The 21,947-nt window shown below is 40.2% G+C and overlaps 2 protein-coding genes across 2 annotated transcripts in view; one reads left to right on the plus strand and one right to left on the minus strand.

Moving 5' to 3' along the window:
• The window catches only part of MTTP (microsomal triglyceride transfer protein), a 46,581-nt gene extending 43,272 nt beyond the window's left edge, over positions 1-3,309 (minus strand). Inside the window, exons 1-2 of the mRNA XM_050945487.1 lie at positions 3,290-3,309; positions 2,386-2,516 (exon numbers count right to left, since the gene is read on the minus strand). Coding sequence (XP_050801444.1) covers positions 2,386-2,516; positions 3,290-3,309 — 151 coding nt within the window. The remainder of the gene's footprint in view (positions 1-2,385; positions 2,517-3,289) is intronic.
• A 552-nt stretch (positions 3,310-3,861) lies between these two features.
• Positions 3,862-20,623, plus strand: TRMT10A (tRNA methyltransferase 10A). The gene is made up of 8 exons (XM_050944473.1): positions 3,862-3,977; positions 6,249-6,532; positions 7,565-7,727; positions 10,114-10,185; positions 10,681-10,755; positions 12,558-12,707; positions 13,403-13,508; positions 16,340-20,623. The coding sequence occupies exons 2-8, from the start codon at positions 6,333-6,335 to the stop codon at positions 16,507-16,509; spliced, it is 936 nt and encodes a 311-aa protein (XP_050800430.1). The 5' UTR covers positions 3,862-3,977; positions 6,249-6,332; the 3' UTR covers positions 16,510-20,623.
• Positions 20,624-21,947: the final 1,324 nt, after the last annotated feature.

The following is a 21,947-nucleotide window of genomic DNA, read 5'->3' on the forward strand; positions in this document are numbered from 1 at the left end:
TTGCAACTGTTTGGGTCATCAATTTACACTATCACCACTTGGCATTGTGACAATTTTAGACCAGAACAGTTGCATTGCTCCACTACTGCTATTTAAAGAAACATAGGTTTGGATCCGCAATGCTGCCATCCTGGAAAATTGGAAAGTGTGTGTGGGATGGGGGGAAGGGAATGTTATGATAATCAAAATGTTTGAGGATCTTCACACTCCTAAGAAAAAACAGATTTGAATGCTGCTGTGTTTTTTAAAACAAAACACGAAAAGAAAGAAAGAGAACCAAACAAAAATGAATGGGCTTTGGTCAGCAACCAAACTGCAGCCCTCTACTGACCAAGTGAAAATGAAGGATTCTTTATTGGGACTGTGATGCAATTGAACGTGTGTGATTCTAGTATGTAAATCCAAATATAAATAGAAACATGATAAGGTTTAAAATAGACACTAGCATAAGCAAATGTAAATCCAGGTTTTTTTAAGTAACCCAGGATTTATGGGGCTCCTGAGAAGATCAAATATTAAAATTTCTACATATGGAGGAATTTGTGTACCAGTTAAAGGTAAATGTCTTACCATGGAGATACCACACTATTTTGTGACTTCTAATATAGCAGAAGTAAATCTAAAACTAACACTGTGACTGAAAAGCAGTGTATATCTGGAACCAATGAAACCTGAGATAAGCATTAATATACATGAAAAAGATATTATGGTTCCACAGAGTGATGTGTTTGCTGCCTTCATGTGGCTCAGTAATGGAGCTAGGAAAGTATCACCATCTATACCAGTGGTTCTTAACCTAGGGATGTGAGATGCCCTTTTTGGGGGTGCGAGACATGTCAAACAAATTAAGCACAGGCATGTAAGTACAACTACTTTTTCATCAAACCATTATACATTTTTTAACAATTACTGCCTTAAATTTTAACTGTGAAATTAAAATAAATATATAATTCACTCTTTTTCATTCTATAATTTACGATATATCTAGGTTTAAAGAACTGACCTGCTTCAACTATTTTTGATAAGGGGTACGAGAACATATTTTTGAGAACCAAAGGGGTGCAGGCTGCAGTAAAAGTTAAGAACCACTGATCTATACTGTCATGAAAATGTGTTTGTCACATTTCACACACACTGAACTCCAGAATTAAATCCAGTTCTATTGCAGCATTCTTCCAGCAGATTGTCTGGTTGGGAAAGATAAGTGCATAGTGTATTTCAACTCCAGTTAGGTAATGGCACTGCAGACTTCAGAACTAAGTGATAGTGCCAGTTGAATGTGAAATGTGAATACTGTAACACTTTTTTTAAAGGGGTGAAATGGATAGGGAATTGATTTTTTTAAACCATGGTTCTTCTCTGAAGAATGTGACACTGTAAATAGAACATGTTCTTACCCCTTGTGTGCACTCAGTCACATCACTAAAACAAGCAGATAAAAATAAAGTTTTCTTACTTTTCGCTCTTGAGCCTGTAGAGCCAACACAGCTAAGAGAGAATAAACTGAATTCTGAATTTCTTGCCCATTCTCAACAGAATTGTTAACTTACCTCCTCCAAACACTTATGCTTGTGAGTAGTCCCCTTGACTTCAATGGGACTACTCATTTGCATAAATGTTTGGAGGAGTGGAGCCTAAATTGCAATTGCAGGGTCCTGGTCTACACTATAAAGTTATGTTGACGTAAGGGTGCCTTGTGTTGACCTAGTCGTGCATGTGTCTAGACTTAAATTTGTCTCCCAACAATGTAAGTGCCCTGTTATGCCAACATAGTAACGCCACTTCCCTGAATGACATCAAGCCATGATCGATGTACTACGGTCAACACAGCACGAGTATAGACACTGTTACCTGTGTCGATCCTAACAGTCCTGTAGCAGCTGTCCCACAATAACTCAAACTGACTGCTCTGGTCACCATTTTGAACTCCACTGCTCAGAGGCCACAAAGATTGGAACCTCACCCCCTCCTCTTAAAAGGAATTTTAAACATTCCTTTTTCTGGTTGTCCAGCTTGGCAAGCACACCTAGCGGCTCTCCATTGTTGAATGCAACTGCCCAATGACGCACTCATGCCTGAAGTACACAGGAGATAGTGGATCTTCTCGGTGCATGAGGAGAAGATGCTATGCAAGTACAGCTCCAAACAAGCTGTAGAAATGTGGACATCTACAAGCAGATGGCTTGGGTGATGCACGAGAAGGGGTGCAATAGGGACCAGCAGCAGCACTGAATGAAAGCAAAGACGTTGCAGCAGGCATACGAGAAGGGCAGCCCAGGTATGCCAACAATCGATCCAGTGCCAAACTGCAGATCTCCTGCTCTTAAAACAAGCTGCATACCTTGGGGGAGATCCCACTACCATCCCACATATCACTGTGGATACCTCTGTGGAGCCTGAGTCCCAGGCCCCTGCCATGAACCAGGAGGAGGAGGTGGTGGATGAGGAGGAGGACGATGGGGGACAGGCAACTGAGGGATCCAACTGTGCAGCAAAAGGACCTGTTTTTGACTCCACTGCAGTCCAATCAGTCCTGCCAGTCAAGCACCCGTGAACCAGGTGGAGAGGAAGGAACTTCGGGTAAGCGTGTAGATAAATTTTCCATTACTGCGATGACATCCTCAAAATAGCAGGACACAGCTTTTGACTTTTCAGTAATTTGCTAGTGGTATAACAGAGAGAGAGTTGCTATCTTTTCATTCTCCTCTAGAGTTAGGCGGGGGGGGGGCATGCGGAACAGTTTATTACTTAGAGCAGAAGCACATTTCAGATGACTAGCATGCAGGAAATGTCAGTGACAAAACTGCCATTTGAAAACCTCCAACAATCCACAAAACAGTTACAGGCTAGACAGTGGCAGGATCAACTTCCCCAAGGCTGTATTACACTTTTACCTTCTAATGGTTGACGGGTGGTTTTAGTTGTTTGCTATTTTTATACCAGATTAAAAAGGTGACCTATATAGTAAATGTGAAAGGCTTCCTGTCCAGTTACTAAGCCCCTGAATCAAAAGACCCCACTCCTTTTGAGAAAAGATTATTAAGGCTTTTTCAACATTAGAAGAATGGTACTGTAAAACATGTTAATTTCTGTAATAGTCCCAGTGTACATAACAAGCTGAATGATGAATACATACTGTCTCTTCTTATGCTGCCAACTGTCATTTAAAATATATATATTTTCAAATTTTGCCACTAACAATGGCATGATATTTTTGACTTTTTTCCCCCTATATAGCATAGTCACTGGAGACATGAGTTTCAAAAACATTCTGGTCAAAAAAACTTACTCTGTGAGACCAAGAGACATTAAGCGAAGGAACAGTGAAGTCTAAAAATAGTGGGATGCATGGACATAAATAAAAATTAGCTATATCACTCACAACCTCCAGAACAGTGTACAGAAATGTCAGCCTGTAGCTGTACTGTTAGCCAGGAATACTTTAGTGCTTTAGGACAGGTACCATGATGACGCTCCTGCGTAAAGCTCCTCACATCTTCCTTAACTGTATTTGGGAGCTTTCTGTGAGTACAGGCGTGACGCTGTGCATAAAGATCGGGCTTGTTTGCCTGTAGATTGATCAGCCTGGTTTGTGCTGTTAGCGTTGCCTGGCGCAGGTAGGCTACACAGTCCTGACTCTGGCAGCTGAGCCAGGCTACACGGCTGGCGGGGCGGGGTCACTGCCCTCTGAGGCACCTGGGGGGGGGGGGTGCTCGCTGTGTGTACAAGGGGAGACCGGCTGACCGGCACGTTCCCGCCCCTCTGACGTCGCAGCCAGCCACTCCCGCGCCTCCTCCACCCTCAGCCCCGCAGCGAGACGCCCGCCCGGGAAGACCCAAAGACAGTGGCGCGGGGCGATGACGTCATATGGGCGACGCGGTTCCGGTCGCTGCCTGGGTCGCGGGTGCCGCCGCTGAGGGGGCTTTGGAAGTGTCGTGGTGGTGCTGGCCGTTGGGGGTGGGAGCTGCCGCGCGCCGGTAAGTGCGGTGCGCCCGGCCCCAGCGCGTGCGCGGAGTTAGCGCTGCCGCCAGCCGCCTGCGCTGAGCCTCGGGACTGGACTCCCCCGTCACGAGTCATCAGCCGCGGGAGCCGGGGCCGCGCGCTCTCCGCAGCCGGGTACGGGGGCTCCGTGGTCCCCGCGGTTGGAAGAACAGCGACTGTCCCCAGTCAGGTTGCAGGCGAGGCCTGTCTCCTGGCGCTGCGGCGCGCTCCTGCGGCTCAGCTGCCCCGGCACCAGGGCTCAGGCGTAAGTCCGAAACAGCTGGGGGTGCTGGTGCCCCACGCCCTGCGGCAGGAGCGTCTGTCTGGCTCTGGCTCTGGCTCGCCCCTGCATTGAGCAGACAGCGCCCTTTCCAAAGCCAACCAGAGAAGATTTTCTGTCTTCTTAAAATCTCTCTCCCCCCAGGTCTCTTAAAATCAAACTTCTGTCTGAATTAATTTCAACTTCTGTTGTTATAATTAATCTCTAACATTACTATAACTGAAAGGGTAGCAAAACGTGCTGTACTTTGTTCTGTTTCACTTTGTGCCTTTCAGGGTATTGTGTATTCATGGTAGTTAATTTAACTCTTTCCCCTATACAGTTGGTCTGGGATCGCTCCCTATTTGTCTGCAGCATTTACACAGCAACAGGATAGGGGAAAAGAAGAACACTTAAAAATAGGATAATGTGATTGGAAAACCAACAAATTATGAGACTTCCAGCTAAGAACTATATGCAACTACATATAATTCTTTAAAAAAAAAATGAAGGGGTGAAACTGTTTATTGAAAGTAGCAAAGAATCCTGTGGTGCCTTATAGACTAACAGACGTTTTGGAGCATGAGCTTTCGTGGGTGAATACCCACTTCCTCAGATGCATGTAATGGAAATATCCAGGGGCAGGTATATATATGTGTGCTAGCAAGCAAGCTAGAGATAACGAGGTCAGTTCAATCAGGGAGGATGAGGCTCTGTTCTAGCAGTTGAGGTGTGAAAACCAAGAGAGGAGAAAGTGATAGCTTTGGGAAATTTGCAATAAACAGGCTGTCTAAACAGCATGGAACTTTATTTAAAAAACAAACATCTGAGCCATGCTTTCAAAATTCTGTCCTCCTGGTATTCTTTCTTCAGCACATACGTTTGGAATCCTTTTGAACTCAATTTTGATTTGGGTAGTTGCAGAATTTAAATGAGTCTAGTCATAACACAGCATAGGCAGTCCCCTTCTGGGTTTAAAATAAATCATTAAACAGGTGGTTGTAGATTGCCACGTACTTTTAGGGGCAAAAGAAAAATGCAGACCTGTTATTTACCAGGCTGCACGTGGCAATAGACTGTATAGGTAAGAGATGCAAGGAGGGTACGGGTCACGATGCAAACTGCAGGCACGCAGACAACTAAAATTAATTAATTTAAAGTTTTATTAGGGATAGTTACAAGGGGTAGGGGAGCAGCGTATGATTAGCTAATAGGGTTAATGGAACTTAAAACATACAATGGCTAAAGTATTTACTATCAAACAATATTTATAAACAAAGATGGAGTAAACAATATTATAAACACGGATGCAGCATTTAGTAATAACCAATACTTACGAATACAAACCAACTCATAACAACCGGCAAACGTAGAAACTCTGCTTAAAACACGTGAGCTGAGAGAGGCTTCGAGGTGATCAGGCTCGGTTACGGGTGTGCACAAGGTACACAGGATTCGTTTTTCTTTCTCCTCTTCTACCTGCACATGGCAGACCAGCCTAAAATACCCACTATGACATCATAGAAGTGTAATAGGGGACGGGGTCCAAAAACGGTGTGTGTTCGTTTCTGATTGGTACAGGCAAAGTTTACACCAAGTAGGGGAGCAGGTGCCTGAAAGTCTGACTTCACCCCCAAAAGGTAAGGAAATGCATATAGTTCAGAATGCGTTTAACGAAAGAAGAGGTTAGGGCAATACCGGTATGGGCAAGTTTTAGGATGCAGACAGGAACTTATCTTAACAGTGGTATGCTATCTGTAGCTAAGAGGTGATTTTCTAGAAGAGTATTGAATACTACAGTTATATTTGTTACTGCTTGCTCTTGTGCATTAGTTGCTTGTTGAGGCACAGACCAAGGCTTAGAGTGGGGGAAAAGCTTGTCTACCGTTCTTGTTTGTCTCTCTTCCTCCCTCCCCTCCCCCCCATTTACATTTGGTTTAAAGTGATACTAATCTAAATTAGACCTCTTGTGCTATTTCTGAACTATTATTTCTTCTGTTTCTTGCAGAAACAGTCTTGGGGGGGGAAAAAAGACTTACTCTACAAATTCAAGCTTCTTTAGACAAGATCCACTAAAGCCATTGGAAAGCAAATGTCATCAGAAATGCCAGCAGAAAATCTGTTATCCACAGATGTTCCCGATGTGGAAGAAAAGATTAATTCAAATGAAAATCAAGTCAAGAAAGAGGAGCCAGGATCAGACAAGACAGAGAGCATTGGAGTTATGTCAAAGAGGCAAATGAAGAAGCTAATGAAGCAGAAGCAATGGGAAGAGCAAAGAGATTTACGCAGGTGTGATTTGAATTATGTCTCCTATGTTGCTGATTCCAATCCAGTATTTAATTTTAATGATTATATATGTGAACAGAATATGTACATAAACTTCGTGCACAGCAAAAAAGAGAATTAAAGCCAGTGTTGGTTCAAATGCTGGGCTTCTCTGTAAGAGCATCAAGGAGAACTTATTTTAGATGAATGTCCTCGTCAGTGGTGTGTGATTAGCAACTCTTTCTTAGGAGATTGAGGATGTCAGGAGGGCAAACCTGCAAATACTCTGCACTAATTGGTCAAAATGGTTGTTGCTGAGCAACAAGAGGTATTATTTCTACTTTCTGAACTGGCAGAGTGTGCTTCCCCTGTATTACTGCCAGTCCCGGTAGCTGGTGAGAGAGACTAAAACCAGGAATCAGTGAGAATCTCCTCTTTTTGATAATACAGGATGTTGTCACAATCAGATTGGCTCATCTTTTAGGATGATATGATGGTAGGAATTTATTTTGGGATAAAGAAAGGGGTATCAAAGCATGGGCTCTTCTAGGTCAAGCTGAACCATGGTGATACCCCAATTGACACCTTCCCAAGACAGTGGCTATTCAGAATGAACTTTTTGAGCCTCAGTTTCCTGCCTTGATCTTAAGCTGACCCTTCCCATCTCTCACACTGTAGCATACTTCCTTAGCCACTGAAAAGATACCTGTTAGAATCTGGAGTATAAAATGTATCGTTTCACTGAGACCCCTAACTGGCCCTTTTGTCCATAGTGGTTGTTACTAGTATATCACCTGATCCAAGTCCCATTGAAATGGATGGGATTCTTTCCGGCGATGTTAGTTAGCTCTGGATCAGACACATAGTGTTATAGGTTTTCTCACTATTCTACAAACAGAGAAAGATGAGCGTTGGGTGGTTTTTGAACTTGTCTCTATTGCTACAATACTACCCAAGAGTCTGGGGCAGCCTCACACTATCTCTTATTTGAACTTTTCAATAAAGCATATGTACAGACCTGGCAATCGTTATTTAACTTTTTTTATATTTTTTTAGGCAGAGACGAAAAGAGAAACGCCAGAAAAGAAAACTGGAGCGTCAGTATCAGTTGGAATCTAACAATGAAGGGAGTGACAGGAAGCGTATACGTAGGGATGTTCTTCCTAGTACTCTTCGCCTTATTATAGACTGCAGTTTTGACAACTTGATGGTATTAAAGGTAAATTAAATTTTTCTATTGGAAGCAAATGGATTATCTGATACTAATATGGCATGATCTGAAAATGGAAGAATTTATGGTCAGATGAAAATGAAATAATCTTTCTTGGTGTGTGAGGGATAACTTATATGTTAGCTTCTTAAATTTGTCAGATTTCAAGAGATTACCTCTATGTAAACTTGCTAAAAATAGCAGTCATCTTTCTGGAGATCTGTTCTTGAAAACTGATTTGATTCCAGAATAGAAAGTAGAACCTTATCCCTGATATCAGCCATTAAATGCTCTTGTGCTTCGAGAGCACTCTGCTGGAGGGTACAGCAGAAGTCTTTCCTCTCCCTGATCCCCTTTCCTATTCCGGGTATGTTTGAGGCCCCTAGCAGAGTTAGTGAGAACACATGGGATACTGCGTGTTCAATGTTATGGTGATACCCAGCTCTGTTTCAGTCACCTCAGAGCTGGATGGTCCAGTAGAGCAAGTAATCTAGAGTTTTAATGAAGTGTCAGGATAGATGAAGTTGAACTGGCTTCTAGGTGATAAAAGATTGGAGTGATTTTGGTGGGTAGGGATACGGCATAGGGAGAATAAGAAAGTACCCCCCCGTACTCTAAGGAAGTTTTTTTCACCATTTGTAAGCCAGGTGCCATCCAGAGCCGTCCCTAGGATACAGCAAATCGGGGCAACTGCCCCGGGACCTGCACTTTGGCAGACTTTGCGCCTCTTGAGGAGGTGGAGGAGCCCACCTACCAACCTCCCTTTCCCCCCAGCACCTCCTGCTCACCTGTGGGCCCTGCCAATCACCACCTCCCACACCCTCCCAGCGCCTACCACTGGTTCGGCATCTGGGGGCGTGGGGGGGTGGGGGGCAAGGGTGCAGCGCGCTTGGGGGAGGGGCAAAACTGGGTGGGGAAGAGGTGGGGCAGGGTGGGGCTGTGGGGGAAGGGGTGGAGTGTGGGTGGGTTCTAGGGGGAGCACCCCCCTGGCAGACAGGCACAGAGTTTCTGTGTCCCTGGCCCTGCACCCCTATAGGGACGGCCCTGGTGCCATCTTAGTTTTACTGTACTTCTTGTTGACTAAACAACCGCTGTAGCCAAAAAGGCATTTTTTCATCTACATCTGGCTAGAAGAGTGTACTCTTTTTTCTTTTTTGATGCAAGCCTTTCTATCATCACCTATGTCTTTATTATTTGTATTATTGTAGCATTTAGGAGCCCTTGTCGTGGACCAGGATCCTATTGTGGTAGGTGCTGTACAAATACAAACCCCAAAGACGGTCTCTGCCCTGAAGACTTTAAAGTCTGAGAAATGCTTCAAGAGTAGACCAGCGTATTGCACTCTGTGTGAGGCTGCATGCTGAAACACTCAAACTAGCACAGAATACACTAGCAGCTAGAGTGTAATACAGAGAGCATATAACACTAGTACTCAATGGCACTATTTCCAGTAGGTTTCTGGGTAGAGTTCAAAGTGATTTTCTGACCATACTTAAAGTCCTAGATGAGTTGGAACCTAGGTACCTGAGGCTTTTCTCTTTATGCCCTACCGTCACAACTGAAATCAGAGGTGCTCCTCTAAGATACATGAGAAGGAGCTGCTGGTAGGGCATTTTCCATAAAATTTTCTTGACTGTAGAATGCACTTCCTTCTTTTGTGTGCAAAGACCATAGCTTTTCTCAGGTATTTATGAAGGCTTAGGGATTAGAGGTGGAGGGTCTGGAGACTGATTGTTTCATGGTACGGCTGGTTAGAGAAAGGCCATTGTGTGTTTGTTTTTTATCTGTCCTTTGCTGAATAATCTAAACATTTATTTTTATGTAACTGAAATAAAAACATGGTATTGATGAACTTCATATCCGTGACTTGTTTGAAATAAAAAAAGAAAGTATAATTTGCATGAGGTGTTTTGTGTGGGTGGGAAAGGGTGTTTTTATAATTAAAATATGCATGGTGATAAAAACAACGAGGAGTCTGGATTCCTTGTTGTTGTTTTTGTGCATACAGACTAACACGGCTACCCTCGATACATGATGATAAAGGAATCTATTCTATTCCTGGAAGTAGTTACCCCTACTACTATTGAGTTACAGATTGTGTATTATTCAGTCGTTCATTGACTTATAATTACATAGAACAATGTGAATCAAGTCACAATTTGCGTAATAGTGGTTAAATGTACTCTGGGAGATGCATATGTTTGCGTGTACATAATTCCCTAACAGCTGTCATTCTCCTTTTCTCTCGAAGGTTCTAATGCCGTCCCACTCAGGAATCTATTTTGCTGGTTAAAAGCTTCCTTTCTCTCTCTCTAGCTTCTGACTGACTCTTGGTAAAGCATTTTGTGGTGATCTGTCTGAAGGACTGTATAAAAACAAATTGTGTTATATACAGGATGTCAAGAAGCTTCACAAGCAAATTCAGAGATGTTATGCAGAAAACCGTAAAGCATTACATCCTGTACAGGTATGTTACAACAGCTGTTTGTATTTGAGCACTGGCCATGCTTACTGATGTACGGAGCATGCAGAAGAGGCAGTCTTTGCCCAAAAGAGGGTACAGTTTTAGTAAAATGAAAAAAAAACTTAGTTTGATCATATCTCTGTACTTACTCTATTAAAGGAATGCTAACACTACCTTCCTGATAGTGAGCAACATAAAAATACTTACATAGATAAAAAGGCATGTGAATGCCAATATAAAAGCTGCCATCCCAAAATACCTTTTGGATGTCCACTTTTCTTTCTGCAGCACATAAGGCAAAAAATGCTTAGTCCTTAACCCTTTTGTACTGTCCATTCAAAAATCTTCTTACTGCCAGATTCCTTTAGTAAATAATGAAAGTGAGTTTTAGTTGACACTTCAGAAAAAAAGCTTATCTGATAAAGCATGCATGGAGACAAATCAGCATCTTGAATTTGGATATTGTACAGTTTTTTTTTTATTTTTGGTATCCCCAAGTTTTACTTGACCAGCCATGGAGGCCAGTTGAAGAACAACATGAATGAAAATGACAAAGGATGGATCAACTGGAAGGTAATGACAGATAATTAAGCAATTCTGTGACTCAGTATTTTTCCTGGGAAATTTCTATCTTAATATTCATTCAAGGATTGCTACAGTTACTTTGGCTTGTATCTTTTTTCCATGTACTGTATTTTATCAAGACATCAAAAAAGTGGTATTAGTTTATCTCTTAATGACTTCAGTTTTGAATGAATTTAGTGTTCATATGAGTGACTGCCCTGACTTAAGGCTAGCTTTGTATCAGTAGGCATTTCTTCAGTTAATATTACTGATGCATCTCTGTTCTGACTTGTAATGTTCCCACTCCTTGATTCTTGCTATTCATGACTTTTTATCTCAGATTGTGTTGACTAACAATAAGCTAAATACATCTGTTACGCCTTGATTTAGACTAGATTCTGGTTTCCAGAGGTGAAGTGTTAGTGAGCTGACCCATATTATCTTGCCTGGCTCCAGAAAATGACACCAGTACTGTCAAGAATGGCACATTCAGTAAGACTGCTGACATACTGGGTTTCTTGTAACTTCTTTTCTTTAATAATGTTCCCACACTATTTTAATTGTTTGCCTAGGAGGAGGTCAGAGTTCCTTACTCAGTTCTATCAAATGTTGTGTGACCTTGAGCAAATCTCTTTGGGTACGTCTGTGCTGCACTGAAACACCCGTGGCTGGCCTGTTAGTGTGGGGCTATACAATGATTTTAAATAATATAGGATCTACATGTGTGTCTGTCTTACCTAGAGGCTGGGTGACCCGGACTTCTTCAGATACCCCCAGTGGGTGGGGTCTAGTCTGTTGGTTCTGATTCGCCCACACAACTACTCCCTCTCTTGAGTGATCATTTTTAAACCCTGTGATAGATCTGTACGTAGTTTCTTTCCTAACAACACTTGAGTGTTTGTAGAGAAGTGGCATACCTTGAGGTATTCTTTCCTTCCTGCTTGATTTTTCTTACAGCTCCTACTAACTAAACCAATATATTCATACAAAAACTATATTAATAAATTATAGAGCAGTTCCATCACACAAGTCCTGGTGACTGCTTTTAAAAAGCAGTAGCAGAAATCTTTCTTCCCAAGCAATAGTTGAGCATTTATCCTGGCTTCCCTTTTGAAAAAAGATCTTGGAAGTGATTTAGGTCCACAGGGACTTTCTACAGGGAGTCACAAGGGTTTGGCCTCTTCTGAGAGTCCAGAGAAATTGCAGAAGGCGTTAAACTTTTCACAAGCCACTGCTTCTAAGAGCTGTGCTGGGAACTGTGGGATAGGTACCTAGAAAGCAGTACAGTGGATATGGGACAAAACTGTATTTGACTAGGCATAGACAGTGTCAAAGTTAGACTCAGGACTCACAATTTGTCAGACCACTCCGTTTTATTAGCACAGTGCTCTGCTAATAACACCCAGATAACGTGAGCACCATGCAAGACACAAACTATCTTATTTATACAGATAAAAGGGCGAGAACTTATCAGATTCTGCTTCCTTTGTTATCTTGTTAAGTTTACCTGGGCTAGGCATACATATCTTATTTCGTTACTAATTATTACCGATCTTCTGTTAATGTTTCACCATTAGCACCATTGTTTATGCCTAATGTTTCTTTTCCTGGCACCTGTATTTCAACATTTCTTATTTCTGCTTAAAGGTACATACAACATTTCTTTAATCCATTCATATTTTTACAATATAATTCATTCTACTTTCACAACAGCATGGTCACCTGCTCCATTGGTTCTTCTGTTGGTGTTTAGCCTGGCCAGGCATTATTCAATAGTGTAAGTAACCTCTGATCTAATTTGTATCTCAAAGGATATCCATATTTCATCAGAGCATTATAATGAACTAATGAAGAAGGAAGACCTCGTGTATCTGACATCAGACTCCCCTGATGTGCTGAATGAACTAGATGAGACTAAAGCCTATGTAATTGGAGGTCTGGTGGATCACAATCACCACAAGGTAGACGGATACTATGTTCTTTAAAGCTGCTCTTTCAGCATCTAATTTCGTGTTCTTACTGAACACGTGCAAATCAGCAAAAACGGATACTTTTAAAATAATATATTGGTTGATTTTGTGCAGTAAAATTCTTAAGAACCAAAAGTGGAGGTGGTTGTATGTAGTGACTTTTTGTAGTTCGTGTCATTAAAAAAATTGGAGGATAAATTGGCAAATGATTCTTCAGAACAAAGCAGATTGAACTACTGTCAAAACCAGAGAGCTAAATGGGGCTCTGTTGGCCTGCAGAATGTAGTCACTGCAGTACCAATTTCTTAATTTTTCATAAGTGTTAAAGGAATACTAGAATTTAAAATAACAAACCAAAAACACTACTCTCTTTTAAAAAAAAAAAAAATTTTTTTTTTTTATTTTTTTTTAAACAGCTCAGGTAACCTTGAGTTTTAATATTTGCTAAACAAGATACAATTCTGAAAAATTTGTATTAATTCTTAGTGTTCAACACACATACTATCTTAAAACAGACTGTACTTCACACTTTGTCTAACACTGCTTGCAAAACCCCTGCCTGAAAACAGTAATTATCTTACTCATTTTGTCTTTCTTTGCTAGTGGTAGAAAGCTCACTGTATTGTACAGTCTTATCAGAAATAGTGATTCTTGGTTAACTTTTTGGGGGGTTGTCTTTGCTGCAGGGGATTACTTACAAAAAGGCACTAGAACAGGGAATTGGTCATGCACAGCTTCCACTTGGAAATTTTGTGAAAATGAACAGCCGGAAAGTATTGGCAGTTAATCATGGTAAGTCATGAGTTTGCAAAATAAAAATGAAAATGTGCAGAATGTGTCAGCAGTATCAAATTATATGAATCTTCAAAAGTACATCAGAGCATAAAGACCTAATTCTTATTTCAGTAGTGGCTGGGTGCCTTTAATCTTTATAAAAGTGAGATTTTTTTCCAATTGTGCCTGAGTGACTTAGGAACTTAAGTCCCATTGAGTTGTCCTATGGAAAACATGGCACTCTGGAAAATCCTACCCACGGTGGCTAAATTTCCTCTTTGAAAACGGTTAAAGGACCAGAATATTAGGCTTTACCATTGTGTTTCTATTCCCTTTAAAAGATAAATGCAAGAGATGAAAAACTGGCCCTGTTTCACAGTTTTGGTGTGCATTGATTATGTGGTGGATAGTTGCACAATTTATTCAATTGGCTTTTAGCAATGTTCTGTTTTCTCTCCCTGATTCTCTTGCATTGGCATTCATCGAGATCCCAGAATGTATGTACTTGGTTTTCGCCATCTGATAGGTTGAGGTATACAACCACTCTCTCTACCTAATCTATCTTTCTTTTTTTAAAAAAGCCCTAGTACTTTCAGTTTTGACACCTGGGTCCTTTAAGTGATTAGTTACATTTAAATATAAGCATATGCAATATGGTTACTGCTCAACTTTTCTTTTTTAAATTTGGTTTTACTATTTTGTGTCTTTATTTTTCACCATTTGAATTTCTTCTACCATCTCTTATTTTATTTAAAATGGCCTTTTATTGTTGTTGCTAAAAGTATTTATTATCTTAAATATTATCAGATGTTGATGATGTGTGCAATGGCATGCTCATCCAGTCTCAGAATTACCAGTAGATGTACATCATAAATTTAGCAGAGAATCAGCTATAACTTTGCTTACTTAAGCTTAATCATTAACTAGTGACTTAAGTATTACCAAAACGCATATACTGGAAGCATTTCACACACACACAGCTGTAGCTTTTAATATTGTGTCACAAGGTAGAGAACAGGGTTCCACATATTATCCATTTAAAACTGCAGGATATTAGCTGGGTCCATTTTAGTAGTTCTCCTGCAACAGTTGTATACTGACCTCTAGTATCATTTCTAGGTGCCATCTTCTAGGCTGAGAGTCAGATCACAGTTCTGTTTCTGACTCTTCTGCTGATCCACTGTGTGTTTTTGGGCAAGTCTCTTAGCGTCTCTGAATCTATTTGTAAAATGGGATTTTTTATGTTTATCTGCCATTGTAAAGCATTTTGAGAACGATAATTGAAAAGCACTAAACATGTAAAGTACTTCTATTAAAATCCCATGTTAATGCAATATCCTTGTTGAGGACTTCAGGCACAAAAGACAGAAAATTCAAAAATAGGGTGCCTTTAACTATTGTAATTCAATCCCTTGTACATATTATAACCTTAATATTATTCGGCCCAATTTCAATAGGAATACTTTCATGCGAAGTACAACTTGTCATGAATAAGGATGTCAGAATTGGGCCAACGAAGCCCCATTTAGCTCTCTGGCTTGGACTTGCCGGGAATGCTTCAGGCCCGCCTCTTCCTGTCCCTGCTCCACTCCAGGCTCACCTCTTTCCACCCCCATTCCACCTCCTCTCCGGAGCACGCCACATCCCTCTCCTCCCCCCAAAGTCCTAAATGGCACCAAACAGCTTAGGACTTTCTGGGGAAGGAGAAGGAGGAGCAGAGATGCAGCACTTCCACGCTCCCTTCCAGAAAGTACAAAGTGCTGGGAGGGAGGGGGAGGAGCAGAGAAGCCCCATGTCTCCTCCCCCCCAGAAAGTCCTAAGTGCCGCCAAACAGCTGTTTGGTGATGGGGGAAGCACTGGGAGGGAAAGGCAGGAGGCAGAGAAGTGGAACTTGTGCAATGCTCCCTTGTAAAGTCATTGCTCTTCCACAGAATCTTACAAGCAGGCAGCCAAACGACGTTATAAGGGAGCATTGCACAACTTTAAACAAGCATGTTCCCTAATTGAGCAGGGACATAACATTGGAACAAGGTTAAGCGGGACAACGTTAAATGAGGAATTAGTGTATTGGAAAATGTTTAAAATTCCCCTCCACCTCTGAACTTTCTTTCTAGTTCTGGCTGCTATATTGAGACCACTCTCTCTATCAAGATTGTGAGCTAAGAACTGCTAGCTTGGATTCTGAGTCCCTCTCAGCATTAGGCAGAGAAGTTAAGCAACTTTCCTCCATTTCCCTATCTGTAAAATGTAGATATTTATTTGTCTGTTTGGAGGATCATTGTAAGGATCTAAGTGATTATAAAGCACTAAGAAGATTAAGCATACTACATAGAGTAATTATAAAATATTATAACAAGGCAGGTCAAATTTAGGGTGCACATTGACTTGTGTCCTTTTATTTAAAAACAAATACAACTAAATCAGCGTGGCACAAGTGTAACATGTCAGAGTGCGGTGGGTAGGAGGAAGAGATGACTGTTCTTTTTTGGGTAATTTATCTTTTCTTCACCATTCTTTAGCATAGTAAAAGGAAGCAGTACATTTTGTGCCTCGGTTGGGTATATCATCCATTACTTGGTACGGCTGTTCTAAATAATTTTCAAAACATACTTATTTGGGGGACAGAGGGAAAGCTCATACAAGAACAAGAACTGACTGCTGCAGCAGTACTGGATTTTCTGTTTAATCCAAAGAGCTTTATTTATTTTGCATTGTTGGGGGAAGAGGTAAGATCTTTGCAACAGCTGGCTTACGTTTTTAAACGTGTGTTCTTTAAGAATTAGTCTCTGTTCCTGTCAGAAATTCAGTTACTTCACTATTGAAGAGCTGGTGGTCTCTCTTGGTTGCAGTGTTTGAGATAATCCTCTCTTATCTGGAGAAGAGAAACTGGAAGGAAGCATTTTTCAGTGTCTTGCCACCACGGAAAGGGGCCAGTCCTCTGGACGAAGCCAATGATTCCTCCAAACATGAGCTGCATGAAGAGGAGGCTGGTGAAGATAATAGCTCGGACAGCGACTAAGCAACTGTGGAAGAGGGCAGGAATGAAAAGTGCATGTGGCACAAAGGATAGAAATAAGACATGAGTTAGATGAAACCTCAGAGAACAATCTATCTCACGAGTGTTATTTGTTTAAGTGGTTACACTTGGAAAGAAGTGGTAAAGATGAATGTTACTTTTACCTTGAAAATACTTCATTTTTGGAGCTTTTTATAAAGTACATTAATGGCAAATGCAGAACTTATTTTGTTATGGAAGCTAATATTTATTTTCTTTTAAAATATTTTATTTGATACAGACAGAGCGGTTTTATTTTATTTTCCTGAAGCATGTGATGAAACCTAATAATTAATGTGTTCGTAATTGTCCATGCTTTGTGCATGTATCCTTGATATTTTATTATTCTTCCCTACTCACCCCTATCTTATATTATGTCTTAAAAGCAATGAGTGTCAAAGGTTAATGAATCTGAAAGCTCCTTCTTGCATTGCCTGTTGCAAAGTATGTACAACTTCTCACCATCAGTGGGTTTTTTTCTGTGCAAAGATGGTCTTGTCTCTGAAAAAAACATTGGGAGCCAGGAACTCTGCTTTGGACACTTTAAAACATAATTTTTTTAAAAACATCATCTGTCACAGCAGATCTGCCTATAGAATGAGTATCCTACTTCTCTGGCAGGGTTGTGAATATTTAAAAAAAAAGTTAGTCTTCTTGCCTCCTGAACTTTAAGCTTTCTGTTCTAACTAAATTTTTAAAATAGCCATTTCAGAACTGAAGCAGGCCAGAAAACAGCCTTGGGGGCAGGAGGTGCCCTTGCACACCTGTGAGGCCATTCTCTCATTCCTTTCTGTGGGGGCTATCCAGAAGGTAGACAGTTGTAGTGTAGCTTTTGGAAGGTGGACAAGTACCTACCGAGAGCAAGTCTGCAATCATCAATAGACTCCCAAAGAGCATTTGGATGATAGCAGCTTCTGAGCACTTGTGACATGGGCTGGTTTTGAACAGAGAACATAGATGTCCACTGTCACCACTTTCAGACTGGGAATTGAACTGGAATATGTGTAGATGTGCATGTGGCCTATAGTTTTACAGGGTTGGCAACAAGCAAATTATGATTGGACATGTTCAGTGTGATCATTTTTGTGCTTTCCTTTTTTAATATAAATAAATTTTGAGAACTCATTAGGCAGCCATCTGATAAACTACAGTGAAGATTCATTTGCCTTAGGTTGTTGGCAACAGTTTGTTGCTCAAATGAAATGCTGTGGTGGGTTTATTGTGTAGATATGCCACAGAGAAATATGTTACATTTTCTTTCTGAACCTGGAGAAACTTTTGGACAAAAGCATTGTCTTGTTTTGTTTGAAGAGCCAAAGAAATGTACAGCATAAACAAAGTAAAGCATAAACAAAGTAAAGCACTTGCCAGTACCAGTTTCCTTTGTTAACAAACAAATGTGTAAAATAGCAAAGGTACAAAGTGTACATTTTACAGCTGAGGTATTGCATACTGCTGTACATAGTATTCATTAAATCTGATCTAAGCATTTGACGTTTCAGTTAAGATTTTCTAATTCTGCCACATGTCTTGTTTCCTTCTCAGATTTGAGCACATGAAAATTAAATGCTACAATTTATTCATGTGCAATTAATTCCACAACTCTAAAAGGTAGTTCTTCTGCATTGTTGTATTGACCAGACTTTTTTTTTTGGTATGGTGGACGTGAACATTTTTTACAACAAAATATATTCTCTTATCTCTTCACTGGTGTGATTTACATATTAAGGAAGAATTCATTTTTTTTAACCCAAAGAAGCTCTGAAATGGACACTTTTTACATCTTCTGCAGATAACTTTGAAATATATTCATGTCTTTGTTTCAACATATTACACACTATTTAAAACGATTTCTTTCTTACGTTTTCCTTTCTACTATGTGTTAGCCACTGCCTCTCTCATTTGGCTTCTGCCTCAAGTTTTTGGTTTCTCTTTTTTTTTTCTTCATTTGCACTAACATATCACCATGTCTTACTGTGTCAAATATAATGATTTGAAAGTGGTTATAGAGTGTTTATCACCATTTTTAAAATAAACAGTTGCATAATATGAAAATCAGTCATTTGCAAGTAGGAGACTCTTGATCAATGAAATAGAGCAACACAAAATGAAACATTCAGGACTTCTGTCATGGGCAAAGTGTTTCATTTTGGAGAGGAGATGTGACTCACTTCAAACTTTCTACTAACTTCAAATTTGCACTGTTTAAGACAAGCAACATCATTTTTCAGCTCAGTTGGCAACTGTAAGGCACCACGGTCCATACGTGAGCCAGATCAGTTTAACTTGATTCATTTCTCTCTCTCCTAATGCATCGTCTTCTCCTTTGTCAGTGTTTTAAAGGACATGCACTTTGGGGCAGGGACATCTTAGTTTTATTTCTTTTCCAAGGCTGAGTATATTGTTGTTGATAAACCATAAGGAACATGAATTGAGCTGTGCAATCCCGATGCTGCTCTGAGGCAACATCCAGAGTGATGACAAAAGGTAATCAGTCTTTTTTCCCCCTTCTTCTCCAGATATTTTGGTGGTGGTTATCACAAGACACTATATCTCCCACATTCATTTTGACATCAAGTTTAACTTTAATTCACTGTTTATAGTCTACTTAATAGTATTCAACATTATTCCTACTTATTTGTTGTTCTTTTATCTGCTTCCCTCTTAACTGCTTATTGAAATTACTTTGAACTTCTAACCAGCCAGCAGAGCTCTGTGCTCACTTTTACGAAGAGTGAAGCTCTTGAAAACTTGTCCTTTAGTAAGGACTGTAAAGGGTATATAACTCATCGCTATTTGTTTATTGTGCATCGCAAAGATTGTACACTTACTAAATCAGCCCAGTCTCCAATACCATGGGAATAGCTTCCAAGAGCAATGGAGTATAAATACTCTAAGGAGTATTGGAGTGCAACTGAGCACTTCATGAAGTGTTTAAAAATGCTTGAGGTGGACTGTTTTAAACTAGTGTAGCAAAATTCTCAATTACTGAGGGACAATCTCCACTCACTGATATATTTTGCTTTCTGCAACCAAATCTCTGTACAACTTTTCATGAGTGATATAGCCGAGTATTTGGATTCTAGTAACTATATTGTTGAATTCTTTTACCTAAAGCTGGGTTATTGCTGATTATGTACTCCATGTATCATATGACTTTTTAAAACAAACTTTGTATTTGTGGATAATCTAAGCACTATACCTAGATGTACAGACACTCTTTTCTTAGCCTATGTATTACATAATTTCTTTAGCTTTAATCAAATTTTAAAATTGAGCCTTTTCAACCAGATAGGATCCTGCAGACTCAGCTGTTAGTGTCTGGGACAGTGATAGTTTGAAGATAGGCCATCTCATTTTATTATAGTAGGATGAATGTGACTACCTCACAAGAATAGTTTTATGGGAGTGTCCATCATTGCTACGTACTGTCTTTTTGAAGGGAAGCCAAGTAACTAAAAGAGCAGGTGCTCAAGGGCATGGAGTGAAAAGAAGACATGCACACTTTCTTTAGCTTAAGAAAATTTCATCATGAAGCATTTTTATTAGGATCAGTCATGAATTGGATTAAGTACAATGGGTTGTCACTAATTCATTAAAGGACTATTTGACCTGTTAAATATATTTATTGAAGCACTTAAGCCACATTGTGAGTGTACATATCTTGCAACTTATCTTCAATGAGAGAGACTGGGGTGGGGGGGACTAGCTTTGTGTACTTACGCAAATAAGTGCAGATGGTATTGGAAAAAACAGAAAATGTTGATTGTAGTTGTCTTTGTAAACCAATACATGTCTCACTCTAATATATTTGCTCAATAACCTACCAGGACCACAAGCAGCTTCAGAGGAAAGTTAAGCATCCTATTGAAAGGACATATTAGCATTGTTACCATCAATTGTTTAGTAATGACTCTCTCATACTCTATTAGCAGGTCCACCATTTTGTCCCAGGCCCCCTGAATCCTCTGGGTGGCCCTGTCTGTTAGATTGGGCTTGTTCTACTGTTCTTCAAACTGACTTTGTATTATTTACTTTAAAGAACAAAGGTAAGTAATGAAATAAAATATCAACTCAACCAAGAGATTTCAATTGTTTTCCTTGCATCCTTAACTTCCCCTGTTGTCATTTACTCTTGGAGCAACAATAGCAATTGCTTACATGGAAAATTAGTATAATTTAAAATATTTCAAATTGTTTCCTTTCTTTTCAATGTGACTTAGGCGCAAACAAGGAGTGATAGCATCATGTAACCATTCTGTTGTTTTGTTAACCAGGGAGCCGCAGACAAAGGTTGAGAACCTCTGCCTAGATCTTTTAGCGAACCGAAAACAGAGGTGTGACTTCTCTTATCCAAACATGCCCAAAAGGGTGGGTTAAGGTAGGGTTTCAATAAAGGGTTCCAGTTTTTTAAGTAGGCTGCACTTGCCACCATTTCTGTGATCTTGGGTTTATTTAGCTGGGACTTCGTCCTCCCTTTCTTTCCCCTCATTTCCCTTCCGCCCCCCCCCCCCCCCCCCCAGTGTCAAATACGTGACACTTCTCAGCTATTACGAGAGGAATTGATTTAGATAATTACTTACTTTTTTTTGCAGAAAGCATGTCATTCTGCCTGTAGTCATGCTTTTTCTAGTAAGCTAGGATTGAAAACTTAGGGTCAGCTTTTTAAAAACTGGTGCATGACTTGCACCTTGCAAAACATACATGTGCCCATGTATCTCTATAATTACATGAGCAGTTGGCATATCCACACACAATGTATCCATTTGTGGGCCTGACTCCTGTGCACAAATATGTGTATACATGCACATACTTGTTAGGGGGCAAGTCAACTGCCAAGCTTTTAAATTTGTTGCCTGAGGTATTTTGATCAAGTTGCGACCCTCTCTTATGGTGTCATATGCTATACTCTAGAATGCAGAGAAAAAGATTAGTTCTGTGGTTTCAACTCCACCCACAGCTGAAGTTGTAATCAAGGTGTAATATAGTACTGCCCAATTGCTGTACAGTGCATCATTTCAGAGAGGCTAGAAAGCATAACAGCAGTGGATATTCTCTTCACTTGATATTCCAAGTTAATAGCAAATTTAGATTTCCTTAAAGATGAAATGCCTGTGTTAAAGAGTCTTGCAGGGTAGATGAAACATCTTTTATTTACAGTTCTCTTAACCTTACTTGTATAGGCATTTTGAATGAAATATCCAAAAGTTTCTGGAGAAATCATTCTGTGTGTACTCTTCAGTGGTTTTTGATGAAACACTTAACGGACTAAATGAAATTAACACAAGTTTTTGTTTTTAAAGGGGAAGCCAGTGTTAGGTATGTTTGTAATTATTGCTGCTAATAGTACATATTGTACATTATAGTAATAGTACATACACTTGAAGGAAACAGTTGTGCTG

Source organism: Gopherus flavomarginatus, chromosome 3 (assembly GCF_025201925.1).
Source record: "Gopherus flavomarginatus isolate rGopFla2 chromosome 3, rGopFla2.mat.asm, whole genome shotgun sequence".
Classification (NCBI taxonomy): domain Eukaryota; kingdom Metazoa; phylum Chordata; order Testudines; family Testudinidae; genus Gopherus; species Gopherus flavomarginatus.